Source organism: Metopolophium dirhodum, chromosome 1 (genome assembly GCF_019925205.1).
Source record: "Metopolophium dirhodum isolate CAU chromosome 1, ASM1992520v1, whole genome shotgun sequence".
Taxonomy (NCBI): Eukaryota; Metazoa; Arthropoda; class Insecta; order Hemiptera; family Aphididae; genus Metopolophium; species Metopolophium dirhodum.
In genome coordinates, this window is record NC_083560.1 from 71303442 (window position 1) to 71320325 (window position 16884).

The following is a 16884-nucleotide window of genomic DNA, read 5'->3' on the forward strand; positions in this document are numbered from 1 at the left end:
AGTCGGAGTCAGTCGGTCGGTCGCGCTGTACCTAGACACCTAGTACTCGCATATTGTGGAGTTATTATTATTATTATTAGGTAGCATGGGCGTACTCAATCAAGTTGATACCTACTTTTGGGGGTAAAAAGTAAAAAAATCCCAATATTTTTCAAAAGCGTCAAGAAAACAAACAAAAAATTAAGGAAAAACTGAGATTTTATACGCTAAACCAGTTTATGAAAAAAATTGATTTTTTGATTTTTAGTATAACTCTAAAGAAAATAACCGAATATAGATGCAATTTTCACTGAATGTTTATATTAGCCATTTATATATTATAATATAATATATTTGAAATATTGCTACTATTTTTGAGCTATATATATATAGGCATAAGAAAATTTTTAGTTTTATAATTTATTTTTTTTAGTATAGTCGATTGTTGGATATTCACACGTAAATAAACAAATTCTCATACAACGATTTTCTTACTTTATCGTTATTCAAAAAATAATAAACGTTGGTACTTGAAATTTTCATCAAATGTTTATTTTATAATTTTCTATACATAATATAATTTTCAAAATATTGAGATTAGTTTTAAATTATTTATAGACATTTTAAAATTAAAATTTTTTTAGTTTTAAATTTTACAGATGTCAATACTATTATATTCATTGAGTCAAAAAGCTTTAGAACGTAATACAAGGTTCCTCATAAGTAGTTATAATAGCAGTTGAAATGTATTAAAGATCCATAGCACGATTTTTTTTATAAATATTTAAAGTTTGGATTTTGAGAGTATTTATCAAAATCTCGAAAATTTTCAAACTATTTTGCTGTTAAAAAAATATAAAATTCAGATTTTCAAGAAGAAAAATTTGATACGTATCGATGCGGAATAGTTACCGTCTAGCTTGTATCGAAGTATGAGTCCGATACTTTTCCGGTACGTATCGCTATTGTACAGCTAGTACATATACTTAAGTATGCCCCAAACTAACTAAGTACTTGCAAACTCTGAGAATGGACTTGCAAACTCTTGCTAACTGTAGGAAATGGTTTAATACGGGTTTGGAGTTTCTGTGTTGACTTTGAAGGGCTGCGTGAAGTTGGCCCTACGGTATCATTATTTCCGATAACTTCCATAATTTTAACTTGCAAATTCTAAAAATAGTCTTGCAAATTCTTGCAAATTACTTGCTAACTCTGAGCATAATTTTCAAAAAGTTTGAACTTAGTTGAAGGGCCATCTTCACGGTCGCCCCAGAAGTCCCGTATCACCCTTAGTATCTCCGTGGAAAATCAATATATTTAAATGCAGTTTTTTTTGCAGTCATAAGTATGGACATTTTTATTGAATAGCATAATATTCGATTTTTTTTCAAAAATTTAAAAATTATCAAAAAATTTTTGGGGAAAATAAGTTTTTTAAATTTCCAAGATAGTAATTTTGTTGATCATATTTTTAAAACAGTTTAAAAAAAAATTAAAATGTAATGAAATTTCCCAAGTTAGAGCTACTTATTATTTTAAATTTCTAAGAATAATAGTTATGTTACCTAAGCATAGTGCATACGGCATTAGCAAAATACGATTCGCCTTATTACAATCACGCTGATTTTTCGGCTAAAATTAAAAATAATAATTAGTTCTAACTTGGGCAATTTTCATTAAATTTAAATATTTTTTAGATTCTGAGCGGAGCGATTTTGGTTTTTGGTGTAACTCTAAAACAAAAGACCGTAGGGACATTTTGACTGAATGTTTATATTAGGATTTTCTATACACCATAACATTTTGAAAATATTTTGACTGCTCACGGACATTGTCAGTTTTCAATTTTTTTAGTTTTTTTTTCTATAAATATCAATAAAATTTTATCTGTTGAGTAAAAAAGCTTGAAAATTTAATAGAAGGCTCCTAGGTTATTGTTTCAAAGGCAAATGAAAATAATTAAAAATCCTTAGTCACAGTTTTTATTTATAAGCATTTAAAGTTCAAATTTTGACAAAATACGGAAAAATCACGAAAATTAGAAAATTATTTTGAGTTGAGAATTCATAAAAATTTTTCTTTTTAAATCTAAGATTTGAAAATGTAATACAAGATTACTCATAAGTTTGTCTACCTTTATCAAAAAAAAAAAAATGTCTACAAGAAACTTTAATTAAATTTTTATGAGTGTCTGAAATTTATATTTTTACAACATTTGATATTCACTCGATTTCTCATGTAACAATTTTCTTATTTTATTGTAATTAAAAAACGAATGACTGTAGATACTTGAAAATTTCACTCAATGTTTATATTAGCATTTTCTATTCACCATAAAATTTACAAAATATTTTGACTCTTTTTGAGCTGTTTACGGCCATTGTCAGTTTTCAATTTTTTTAGTTTTTTTTTTCTATAAATATCAATAAAAATTTTTTTGTTGAGTAAAAAAGCGTGAAAACTTAATATAAGGCTCCTGATATATCATTTTAATAGCAGTTGAAAAATATTAAAAATACATATGCACAATTTTTTTTTATAAGCATTTAAAGTTCAAATTTTGACAACATTTATCAAATTTATAATTTATTATTTATTTTGTAGTTAAAAATGTATAAAATGCTTAACTTTTATGGCTAAGGATTGAAAATTTAAACAAAGCCTCCACGTAAATAGGTTATATATAAATTACTTTATTCACAATAATATCATCAAATATACTTATTTCATAGGTTCCTAACATAGGCTGACTGACCGTTTTCGCTCAGAATCGTTTTTCTTATACAATGATATTATATCATTGAATTCAAATTTAACACCATCCATTACAGTGACCCACTTGTAACCTACTGTACAGCAGAGCAACATCCACTTATCCACCTTTTTTTAGTTTTTTTTTCTATAAATATCAATACAATTTTATCTGTTGAGTAAAAAAGCTTGAAAATTTAATAGAAGGCTCCTAGGTTATTGTTTCAAAGGCAGATGAAAAAAAATAAAAATCCTTAGTCACAGTTTTTATTTATAAGCATTTAAAGTTCAAATTTTGACAAAATACTGAAAAATCATGAAAATTAGCAAATTATTTTGAGTTGAGAATTCATAAAAATTTTTCTTTTTAAATCTAAGTTTTGAAAAAGTAATATAAGATTATCCATAAGTTTGTCTACCTTTAACAAAAGAAAAATGTCTACAAGAAAGTCAAATTAAATTTTTATGAGCGTTTGAAATTTCTCGATTTCTCGTGTAACGATTTTCTTATTTTGTTGTAATTAAAAAACGTATGACTGTAGATACTTGAAAATTTCACTGAATGTTTATATTAACATTTTCTATACACGATAAAATTTTGAAAATAATTTGAAACTTTTTGAGCTGTTTACAGACATGTCTCTTTTCAATTTTTTTAGTTTTTTTTTCTATAAATATCATTAAAATTTTATTTGTTGGTAGAAAAGCGTGAAAATTTAATGCAAGGCTCCTGATATATTGTTATAATAGCAGTTGAAAAATATTGAAAATATATAGGCACAATTTTTTTTTATAAGCATTTAAAGTTCAAATTTATCAAATTTAAAATGTAATAATTATTTTGTAGTTAAAAATTTATAAAATGTTCAATTTTGTAGCTAAGGATTAAAAAGGTTGTTAAGTGGATGTCGCTCTTCTGTACAGTAGGTTACAAGTGGGTCACTGTAATGGATGGTGTTAAATTTGAATTCAATTATATAATATCATTGTATAAGAAAAACGATTTTGAGTGAAAACGTTCAGTCAACCTATGATATTACCAAGTATATTTGATGATATTATTGTGAATAAAGTAATTTATATATAACCTATTTACGTGGAGCCTTGTTTTAAATTTTCAATCCTTAGCCATAAAAGTATGAACGATAAGTCTGACGATAAACAACAGCCAAATATAAATGAGTAATATAGTTTGATGAAATTAAAAGTTACTGAGGTTAAATTAAGATTCGTTGTGTTTAAGTGATGTCATTGTATCTTTATCCAACAATATGACGACCTATTGGTGTTCAACCATGATTTAACACACGAATATTTGTAAATGATTTTAACACCAAGTCGAAAATACAACTGGTGTTGTTTTAAATAAATGTAGTATGTAAAACTTATTTTCTTCAATTTGACTACAAATAAATGTTGTTTTAACTACATATAAATTAATGAACCAATATCATTTTTTTACTATTTTAACAATATGTATTGTTGAACTAAAATTTTAATTCAGTTACACAGTAGTGTTACTTTAACTATCCTAAACATACAACTTGAAATTTAGTTGTTCAACAATTTTTGTAAAAGTTAAATTAACAACTGATTTCTATGTGTGTATACAAATTGAACATTTTATAAATTTTTATCTACAAATCAATTTTGTCGAAATTTTAACTTTTTATGCTTGTAAAAAATCTTGCAAAAACATTTAAAATTTAAAATGTCCAGTTTGAAAATGTGTTCAAATATAGAAAACGATAAAATTAACATTTGGTGTAAATTTCAAGTATCTACAGTTATTGGTTTTGAATAAATTACTACAAAATAAGACAATCGCCCCATGAGAAATCGAGTGTTGTAAATGGTAAATGTAATATTGTAAAAATGTAAGCAAGCACAAAAACAATTTAACGTCTCGATTAGTGTACAATAGCAAGTAGCAAGTAGCAACAAGTAGAAAATCTCCATCGTCCGTCCACAAGTTTATTATTTTTAAAGAATAAAATATGAATTTCGCGCCGATAATCACAACCATTACGCAATGACGAATTTTTAACTGGCGCTTCGAAAAAGCGAATAAAAAAGGTCTCGGCTGGTACTTATGCCGAGAGTTAGGCGGTCGGCGCGGAAAAGTGACGTGACGTATGAGTTGAGGCCGTCGACCCCTTAGATCATATTATACAAGTATGTATATTATTAATACTAGTATATTATGATAATATGATCTGAGGTCGAGCCGTACCGCGGTAGCCGGCGGGCCAAGTCGCTCGAATGATGCGACGATGCGACCTTCCCATCGCTCCGACTACATTATAATATTATATTTTCGTGTCGGATGATAGCGTGTGCGGCGCGGCGTTCCGTCGAGATAGTGACGTCACGGCGGCGTATCACTCTCGGCGACGGGGCGACTACGACGACGATACGTGCCCACGGCCAGTGTACCGTTACTCGCTCGCAAGTCACAACCCAGTACCCACAAGTCGCACTAACCCCGCTGCCAACGATAACGTGAACGTTGTTCCTGTCCGTGTACGTTTTATTCGCCTTTCGCGTAAACGGCACGATCGCACGCCGTTATACGCTCGGCCTTTACGCCGTCCGCGTGAAATATCGCGTATTCTTGCGCTGCCCACATTGCAATCGAATGCCGTCGCTGCGTTTGAGAACGACTGCAACATGAGCTCACCACGACCAGAGTTTCATAGCCGTGCTTGTCGCGTCCGTCCGTCTTGGTGCCCGTGAATCGAGCAATGTTAGATTTAGGTGAGTGTCTGCGCGACCCAGTACGTTCCAACAACGGAATAGGTGAAAGAAATCTAGACTTTATATCTTCTGTGTACCGATCTTAAGCAACGTTGTGTAGTAAGCAGCAAAAGACCACTGGCTCTCGATTGACAACTACCAAGCCCCAGAGGCTGTGCACCGCGGTACCTACTGTACCTGCAAGCGGCTACTGCCGTAGGTACACCCGGTGCAGTCCGTTTGGAATGTGGTTGTAACACACAAATGCACAATGTTCATTATTCATTACCTACACGTATCTATATATGAGACTTTTTTTCGATGTACTCCAAAGACTGTTCTTAACATTTTTATGTTGATGTGTTTTAGATATTAGCAAAATGGGCGATCACGTACAAAAATATGTCAACGACAATGACATGAACCTTAAGAATTCGTTTTGGAAAAAAAATATTAGAAATCTCCCTGGCAGGTAATGTGTTTTATTCAACTTACCTATTTTTAATATGATATTATCCAAAAAAAATTGTTTGTAACAAAACATTTATAAATAGGCATAATTTGAATTACAGAGCAAGTCCTAAGAAAGAAAGCAAATCTGTATCTTCTTCAGCTTCGACTTCGTTTGATGATTTCCAAGAAAGTGTCAGTGATGCATGGGAAATTGAAGCCGAGGATGAAATACTACGTATATCAGGTAAAGAATCTATGATTTAAAACTGTAATATTGTACAGTTTTCAAGACTGTCTTAGACTCATAGAAATCTTAATAATATATACTTTTGCCTATACATAATAAATTAATTAATTTTGAAAATAGTACAAATAGAAAACATTTTTATACCTAGACACTAAAGTACAATGCATGGGAAGTTTCTTCAAAAATGGAATTGAGTTCAGTTGTTGTTCCTGACTTAAAGATAGTAATAAACAGTTCCTAATTATCTTTTTATCCTATTATTGTTCTTAAATTATTAACTATAAAATATGATAAATGATTATAATAAAATTCAGACATAACTTTGTATTTTGAGTAACCTGTAGTTAGTTTGTTTTGTGTATGTTATGTGAGGTTATGTGAGTATGGGATCACAAACAAGTTTTTTAGTATTTTTTTTTATGCTCACCTTGCAAAAAAATCTATATACTTTATTTTTTTGATTTATTAAGGAATATTATAATTATTAATACATTTCAGGTAAAATGTTTAGCATAAAAACATAAAATAAATATTATGGAATAAAAATAAAATTATAAAACTATGACTTAATTTAAACTTAAATCTTCCTTATATACTTTCTTTATTTTTGGTACCTACATAATTATGAAAATCTTTCCAATTTATTTATCTGTGTTTCATAAATCTATTTAATATTTTGAACACTAGTTGTTTTTTTGTTAGATTTTATAATTTTTATAGTACATACAAAAATGTAATTTAGTAATAGACATTTGGTTATTAACTATAACAAATAATACATTTTTTACAATTTAATTTTGTATTTGAACCTAAATAATGATTATTTATTAGGTATTTTGTTGATTGTGGTCCACATAAATAAATTATGAACATTAAAAAATAGTATTTAACATGGTTTTTACTCTATTCATACTTTTCATGTTTATTTATTAATAAATAATTTTTTTCTTAACCGACTAGTTGATATTTACCTGCTCTTCTATTGATTTTTAAAATTATAATTCATAGCTGATTTACTGTATTGTATTATGTACATTGTGCATGAAAAACAATTGTTTTTTTCTGATCCCTAGTAATGTATTTTTCTATAATGATATAATTAAATATAGTGTTTGAACTATGATAATTGAACAAAAAAAGTATATATGGTACTGTAGAAAAATATTAGGTTTTGAAAATTTATCTATCTTCATTAGTTTTAACTCAAGGCAACTAGTGTTATAATTTAAAATATAACAGCACTGAGGAGTTCAAAAAATTAGTTTAGATTGAAAATTGTTATATATTTAGATAATTTAAAAAAACTATACCTAAAATAAAATGTTTAGTATTTATAATATGATATATATTATGTAAGTCAATAATATATTCTGTATAAACTCAAAAGGAAGTTATACCCGCGTGCATTTTATCCATTTTACTAACGCATAACATGGAAAATGAACAATTTTAAAATGCTCATAACTTGCTTCAAAATTAAAATAAAACAAAATACAACTTATGAAGTCTAGATAATATTCTCACCTTTAAATTTCATAAGTGGCCAATTTACTCTTATATTAAAAATAACAGAGGAAAATGAATTCTTCTGTTAATTTGCCATGTTTTGCATTAGTAAGACAGACATCAGAGACAACACATGCAGGTATACTGTCTTCTTATCGTTTTAATAATTTTCTATACTAAATTATTTGTAAAGTATAACTTCCAATCAAATATTATTTTACGTTTATGAATTTATGATTAATAAGTATACTATTAAGTAGTTGTGGTCTTGTGGACAAGCCCGTACTGGTTGTTGTCATTGAGAGGTTCCTGAAACATAAAAAAAAAAATTTGCCACAAATGTTCCCACTATACTACAATTACATTTTTACTAGGATCAATCTTTTTTAAAAAAAAGTAATATTAATACACTAATTTTATTTTATGTTAGTAAACAATACAGTTTTTAATAAGTAATTCTTAGCGCACATTTTCTTAACCTTTTATTTTTTAGTTCATAAATTGCTTAACAAACTATTTGTTTAATAATGGCTACCATCTATTAAGTATCTATAGACTAAACCTATTCATATAAAGTAGTCTAATATAAGAGTATTTGTGCATGGTTAGAATTGTATGTTTTAGTAAGTTAATGTCTGTTAATTTATATTATGTATAATTATATAATTATTGTACTTTTAAAATTGATGTTATTTATTCCCATGATGAATTATATGATAATAGGTGCCTATGTTATAATCGTTTAACAATGATGGACACACAAATATAATAATATGTATACATTTTTATATTTAAAAAATAACTTAAAACTTACTCAAAATATAGTAAACGTATTATTTATTTCTTATCTAATATGTAATAAGTAATAACTAATAAAGTTGTACTATAAAAAATAAATTTGAATTCACCTTAAAGATACATGGTTAAGAATCTTAATAAGTTTAGCTTCTCTATACTAAAAATAAATAAATAAATTAAAACTCACTATAATTTTTTCAATACAATTACTGAATGACAATTAATATATGTTATTATAAAAACTAAGTATTAACTTATAAAAAGTATGTGTACAAAGAACTAAAAAAAAAAAATGGTATATTTAAAAATATTAATTTAATATTATAATATAACAAATACTGGCATTACAGACAATTTACAGATAAGAATTCTATACACAAAAAACTGAGTAGAACAAGCCCATGGTTGGATACCTTGTCAGTCTTTGTAGTAATGACAGACGGTACTACTACCTGAAACATAAAAACTGCTATTAAAATAATAAAGTAAAAAAATAATATTTAAAACAAGTTAAGTAAAAATAGAATTTGTAATAGTCTAAATAAAATATAATAGTACAATAGTATACTAGTGCTGATGTAGGTGGGTAACATTGAAATAAATAAAATAGGTAGCTAAAAGTTTGTCTGGATAAAATATAATTAATATTTAATAAAAATAGCTAAAACTTCCGACATAAATATGATACTTAAAAATATCATTTTAAATAAATATTATAGGTACCAAGCTAAAAGATTGTCTAAATAAAATAAAATAAATAATTCTGAATTTAGACAATATTAGATAATATGCATAAAATAAAATAATAAATAATATAATATTATTAAATAGTAAACTTAAAAAATAATTGGTAGAAAAATGTCCGCGTCAAAAAATGTATGTGGGGAAAAATTTTCTACTACACCAAAAACATCGGGGTGGGAAATGTCCATTTACTGTAGTAATATATAGGAGTCCGCGATATCTACATTTATATATTTAATAGAAAATATAATAAATATTAATAATAATATGTTATACATTATTATTATGATAATGTGTATGTCACATATTATATTATAATATGCATAACCAGACTTTGAAAAAATACATTATATTTAAATATAAATGATAGATTTTATGCAAGCTTTAATGAATGAAAAATTATTTTTATTGTTTTATTTAAATACTTTATTAATTCTGATTAATTTTGAGATTCAGTAGAGTTTTTTTAGAAACTGGTGATTGGTAAAACATTATATTATGTAGTTCTTGTATTTTTCTGCTTTTGTAGATGTATCTTCAAATCTACCAATTTTTTCCATAGCACATATACATTGGTCTTGTAATTATTTTTATTTTTATACAAGTTGGTTAACTAAAGAAGCGGTAAAACAACTGTTTACTTCAAGTGAAAATGAAAAAACCTTACAAAACGCATTAGAAGTTTTTAAAGTCTTCGTCATAATTTTGTTACCCAACAAAATTCAAACATTAATATAAATTTTATTATCAATAAATTATAAATTACTATTTATTTTTGCATTTTATATATTTTCAAAATACTAAAATTCTGTAAAAATATATTTCAAATTTAAAATAAAAATGTTTATATTAGTATTTTAACCAGATTTAATTTAAATACTGCCTATGTCTACAGCTAACTCTTGACAAATAAAAAACGTAACATACTTTTTTCAGTAGCATATTAACATTATCGGTTTGTTATCAAAAAACAATATTTCTCTAAAATCTTAATGTCGACATCGCAAATGTTATGGAACATGACCTCATCATGCATCTGTCCGGTCGTTAGGAGGCCAGGCAATACGGGGCTGTTACTGTAGTAATTTGACCTCTCTTTAAATGGTTTTCCATGAAAAACCATCGAATTATTTGTTTATTAATATAACTGTAATGCCTATATTTACTATTCTTATTTAAAATCAATCATAAACATAATATAATATATTATCATTTGTAACATTAAGACTGTTGAAAGCAAACCATTTTTAAGGGTTCGGATTTAGGCAATATTCTATATCTATCGCAAGATCCATTGTGAGTTAAGTGTGACTGATCATTAGTGTGCGTAAGATCCCAAACACTTAATGTAGTTAAAGTTAAACTACGGCTAAAATTCCTGGAAATCAGTTATACGCGCAGTCACAACTCACAAGTCACTACATTTTGCAATAAAAAGTTTCAACTAAAGTCCCAAAAAGCTGAAAAAAAATTTACCCAGTACCAAATGTCCATTTTTAATTTTGAAAACATATTTAAATTCCTTATTCTATTTTCTAGGTTATGTAGGAAATGTATTTCTGATTTTTTGTATGGTTTAATTAGTATACCTAGTACTAAAAGAATTTTCTAAAATCCACCTTTACTTAAGTGTAACTAAATAAAAAACAATCGAAAATCCATTTAATAATAATATATCACTTAACGAAACCTAGAAAAAAGAATATGGAATTCAAATATGTTTTCAAAATTAAAATCGGGCTTTTGGTACTGAATGAATTTTTTTTCCGCTTATTGGTCTAAATGCAAGAAAAAATTACCCTCTTTCAACATTCTTAAATGCAATGTTTTTTTTTAATTTTAACTATAATTATAATATAAAAAAAACAGTATTTAGGTACATTAACTGGTTAATATTTATTTGATTATTAATTATTATTTTTATTATTTTCACTATGGTTTTTAAGTTAAAATTAAAGCTTAAATATAATCATTTATTTCTTTAATTAGTTTACTGTTTTTATCATGAATATTTGACATACTATGTGAATGTAATTTATGTGTAAAATGATTAAATTTTTGGGACCCTGTGATGAATTAGTTTATATTTTATATAATTTGCAATTTCATCAATCTTAAAATAAAGTAATTTCTACATTCAGTTTATATATATTTTACTTATAAAGAAGAACACTGGTCAGCCTCACTGACATTGGCGCAACTAGGAGGGGACTTGGGGGGCTTAGCCCCCCACTAAGATTTAGCCCCCCCACAAATATCCCTTATTGATTTAAATATAAGCCCCCTATGGGTAATTTTAGATAAATAGTTTTGTTAGCCCCACAGAATTTTAACCCTAGTTGCGCCTATGCTCACTGATAGAGTAGTTAAACAGATAATTGGTCTTTGCGAGAAAAAAACACAGTAAGCGGATAAGGACGGGCCCCTTTAAATATATAAACGGAATATTTATTTTATATAGATACATAATTGAAAAATAATAATAACAGAAATAATTTAAAAATAATGTACAAACCTTTTTCAAAGTATAAAAAAAAATATAATAATGAAAAAAAAAACTTAGTCTTGACATGGCCTTATACAAATAAATAAAAAGTTAAGAGTGTCGGTGTCGGTTTTTCCAATTTTATAAAATTCTATATGATTTGAAAATTTTATTTTATATTTTAGTAACTACCTTAATTTATTATAATACTTTTCTACTAATCTACAGCCCACTACCTATTTAGGATTAGGGAGGGGGTTTGATAAGGTTGTATTATATCAATGAAAATTACTTCACAAAATAGTGTCTTTCAAAATAGTCAGATTTCGTTAATTTTTTTTTATTCAAAAGGAGAACATTTTCAGGTTAGATCATAGGCCAAATTTTGATTTTACTTTAAATAGTGGTAGAAAAATAACAACTATTATCCATTATTCAAATGCATATTTAGCTTCTATAATTATAATTTTGAAAATCGGCCTTTGATTCGACTCGCCCAATGTTCTTTTTTTTAAAAAAAAATGAACAAAATCTGACTATTCTACAGAGTGTGAGAGTTTCTCATGTAAGACATGTTTTTGTACTAAAAAATGCACCTGCTCCGACGCCCTTAATATTGAAATTATTACAAATAGATATAATTTTTTTATTAATTGCTTATGGTTTTATAAATAATATAAAAGAACTAATTTTATTTTTAGAAAATTATAGGTACCATTGTTGAATTAATGATGGATAGATTCAATAAAAATACAAATACTTAATTTTTATGCAGATAGTTCTAATACATTGTCCTAAATTGGATAGAATACATGTACCCCAACCTAGCATACATTTTCTAATATACGTATCAATACAAACAATTTTTTCAAAATGATTCTATTTTATTTGTAGTTAATAGATTATCTTTTTCTTTCAAATCATTTCCATAATATATATATTTTTTAATCTATTAGTTACATGTTATTCAAAAATTACATTAAAATTTGCCAGACAATAGTTATAAATTGAGTAAATCTTGATACTTAAACTATTCATACAGTTTTAGTTATAAATACTATATGCATATTTTTTTGCTTGCTTGTTATGTTTTCCAATAGTAATGTTTATTACTTCACCCATTAGTTTTATTTTGTGTATTCAACCCATTGAATTTCAGACGTGAAAATTTCAAAGCGTGTGGCCCATTCTGCTGCTGTCAATGTAATTAATAATCATAAGGCTTCGATTGAGGAAATTCATAAATCAAAAAACTACTCAAACTCTGATCGTAAGTCTTATTGTTTTAGGAATTTCATCTTTATTGTATTTGTAAATATGGCTTAATGTTTTAACATTTCCTGTCAAATTGTGTTGTTTGTTGTATTTGCGTCAATTGTCATTGTAATTGGTAATGTTCTTTTTAATCAATAACACAAAGAATTGATTCACTATTTGTTTTTGAATAGTTAATAGCTTGTATGTTATCATGGACCACGGCTATTATTATTATTATTAAGTATTTATTGCCAGTAAAACATAATGTGATGTACCATGGTTATTTGTTTACACAGATCGTACCTTATATCTATACTAACTACTACGCATCCAACACTTGTAGGAACTAATTATAGTATTACTATTTTTTGTAAAAATAGTATTATAAGATCAAAATTATAATATACAAGAAAGTGATCTATATATTTTATTTCATTTGTGCATTTTAGCAAACATCATCTCAAATACACATCATTATTGTCCACCTTAAGTTAAATATTAATTTTTCCAATTTAGAAGTAACATTTTTTTAAGTTGAGTTTCCCTTTTTAAGGAAATATTGAGTCAACTATTACCATTTCTATTAGTTTGTCTAGTTTCTACTTTCACTGATGGGGAGTATAAGGTTAGCTAAAATTATATGTTCTAAACATTTAAAATATCTTCTTAATAAATATTAGTTTATTATTTATAATTAATAGCTGAATCTTGATTTTTATGTTTTTTCTTAAAAAATAAAATATTTATCATTGATTATATTTCAAGAAGTACACACCAGTGTCAAACATCTATATTTTATAATTGTATATGTGTAAATAATGTATGTAATATAATTGTTTCATTACAAGCCTTTCTCTGGAAGGTCTCTTTATTCTGTAATTTCATACAACTTTTGTTATTTTTTATTATCAAACTAAGCTTATCGTTCATTTACTATGTAACAGATGGCATCATCGAATTATGAATGCCTGTAGGCTGTAGTATAGATTAAAATAATATTTGACATATTCTAAAACTTAGATATAAAATTAAATAATGATATATTAGGTATAAGCATTTAGCAGACTATTTAAAAAAAAAAAAAAACTTGTGGTTATCATTTATTTGATTATCATTCAGATATAAACAAACTATAATACCTATAACCTTTTTAAATTTAATTTATACAGTCTAAACAATTGTTGTGTAATAAGCATAACAAGGTTTGTGTTTTTTTAGCTTGGTGGCTTAAAGTGATTTCTTAAACTTATTGAAATTTGTATAATTTTTTGAAATTGTGTGTCAATATAAATTTAATTGTAGTCACGTATCAAACTAGTTGGTAACTAAAATTAGTCTTTTTAGAAAAATTATTTAAGTAAATTTTACATGTTGATGAATATGAGATTATTATGGATTATCTTTAATTTTACAATTTATACTGTGAATTTGTTGTCAAATACATAATTTATTATTTTATATTATTTTCTAAAATAGTATAGGTAAAATTATAATAAATATATATCTTTATTTTTTGTAGCACAAGGAGAATCTAGTTCACGAACTTATAAAGAATCTCGACACACAGAGAATAGAGTGAATTTTTCCAGTAAGTCTTGAAATTAGTTATAAATTGCATTTAAATTATTTAATGAGTATCATATTATTTTTAAATTCTGAAGTTGATACAAACAAATTAACAAAATTCCAAGTGTTGCTTGAAAGTAACTTATTAAATTTAGAAGATTTGAAGAAACTTAGTTGGTCTGGTGTGCCTGTAGAAGTACGTCCCATGACGTGGAGATTATTAGCAGTAAGTTAATTTAAAATGTCTTGAAGTTAATTATATTATATATAAAATATATTGTCTAATACATTTTGATCAACACTTATACACTTATACTCTGTTCAACAAGAGAATTTGCCAGTTCTGCCCATACCCACGTGAACCACTGCCACGGTAGAACATATATCCCATAAATAAATGCGACAAATAACTGAAATTTGTCGGGTTAAAGCACTTTTTCTTGCTGGACAGAGTGTACTATATAAAATCAGTTATTTAACAAGTGATTAGATTTTAACGATTCTGATATAATGTAAAAATACAATACTAGCAAACAAAAAATTTCAAAATATTATTTTTATTTTATTTTAATTTAAAACCGTTTAGAATAATACAATTTTGATGATTAATATTATTAATACATTAGCATAAAATAGATTAAATTTTGTATTTTGTAATTATAGTACTTACAATATTTGAGAAATTGGTATCTAAGGGGAATTTAACTAAAAAAATCATCACGATACTACTTGTGAATTATCATTGTAAAATGTAAAGAGGATGCACATCTTTACATCACTCAAATCACATCCCTGATGTATTATTTTATTTCATAGGGTTATTTACCAACTAGCACTGAACGTAGACAAGAAGCTCTTGATCGAAAGCGTATTGATTATGCAAATCTTGTCAAACAATATTATGATACAGATAAAGATGAAGTGTACAAAGATACCTATAGACAGGTTTGTATCTAGAAAACGTTTAACATTTTAAATTAATTGTTTATGGTTATGTATTTTTATTATCTATAGATTCATATTGATATTCCACGCATGAGTACTCCACTTTTCCAACAAACAACTGTGCAAGAAATGTTTGAAAGAATCTTATTCATCTGGGCAATCAGACATCCTGCATCTGGTTATGTTCAAGGCATGAATGATTTAGTTACACCTTTTTATGTTGTCTTTTTGCAGGAATATCTTCCTATAGGTACTAGTTTATTAATATTATTATCATTAAATGTTTAGCTTAAAATTTACAAAAAAACAATTAATAATTATCAACTAATATCTTAAGGTACAAATATTGAAACACTTGATGTTAGCTCAATATCAAAAAAGAACCGAGACTCGCTAGAAGCTGATTCATTTTGGTGTTTGTCAAAGTTTTTGGATGGTATTCAAGACAATTATATTTTTGCCCAGCTTGGAATTCAGTATAAAGTTAATCAGCTAAAAGAACTAATTCAAAGAATTGATGGTAAGTGATATGTTATTTGTTTTAATGAGATAATTTATTACTCAATATTTATTTAGGCACACTTCACGGACATTTAATGAAACACGGAATCGACTACTTACAATTTTCATTTAGATGGATGAACAATTTACTAACGAGAGAATTACCACTAAGGTGTTCAATAAGGTTATGGGATACATACCTTGCAGAGTCTGATTGTTTCGCTACTTTTCAGCTTTACGTATGTGCTGCATTTTTGTTGCATTGGCGACAAGAATTACTAGAAGAAAAAGATTTCCAGGTAATAGAATGTTAAATGATTGCTTTATTCTGCGTTATTAATTAAGATATTTCTTTTAGGGTCTCATGATAATGTTACAAAATTTGCAAACACAAAATTGGACAGATACTGATATCAGCTTATTAGTAGCTGAAGCCTATAGATTGAAGTTTACATTTGCTGATGCTCCAAATCATTTGACTACAAAAAGGTGATAATTTTTCTGTCATTGATGATACACCTTTATATATAATACATATACCGCAAACCGTATTTATTTTTTATTAGTTAAGATAATTATGATTTATTATTATTGATTATTCTGCCGTTTCCATTGTTTATTTTAATTTTAAATAAATTGAAATTCAAAATTTATACATTTTACATTATTAAGTTTACTGTATATATTATATTGATTAATGTCAAAGTTATCTAGTATATTTTTGTTTTATATTTGTATTGTTATTGTGCTCCCAATACAGGGTGGATTGATGTTTATTGTCATTAGTGTGCAAATTCAATATATATATATTTTTATTATTTCTATTATTTTATTGAAAAAAAAATAAATGATCATTAACTCATCATTTTGACCAGGTTTTAATAATAATGAAATATATATATATATGTTATATGTT

General features: G+C 26.4%; 1 protein-coding gene across 3 annotated transcripts; it reads left to right on the plus strand.

The window, feature by feature from the left end:
* Positions 1–5010: 5010 nt before the first annotated feature.
* LOC132934011 (TBC1 domain family member 22B) lies at positions 5011–16786 on the plus strand. 3 transcript variants are annotated; one of them, XM_061000304.1, is made up of 11 exons: positions 5011–5487; positions 5836–5938; positions 6039–6163; positions 12859–12969; positions 14476–14544; positions 14618–14748; positions 15339–15467; positions 15537–15717; positions 15805–15987; positions 16044–16267; positions 16327–16786. In XM_061000304.1, exons 1-11 carry the CDS (start codon positions 5475–5477, stop codon positions 16459–16461), a joined length of 1404 nt encoding a protein of 467 aa, XP_060856287.1. In that variant the 5' UTR covers positions 5011–5474; the 3' UTR covers positions 16462–16786. The 3 variants fall into 3 exon arrangements, with proteins under 3 accessions (XP_060856287.1, XP_060856286.1, XP_060856288.1); XM_061000303.1 differs by lacking the exon at positions 5011–5487 and adding an exon at positions 5506–5761; XM_061000305.1 differs by lacking the exons at positions 5011–5487; positions 12859–12969 and adding an exon at positions 5506–5761.
* The last annotated feature ends 98 nt before the right edge of the window (positions 16787–16884 follow it).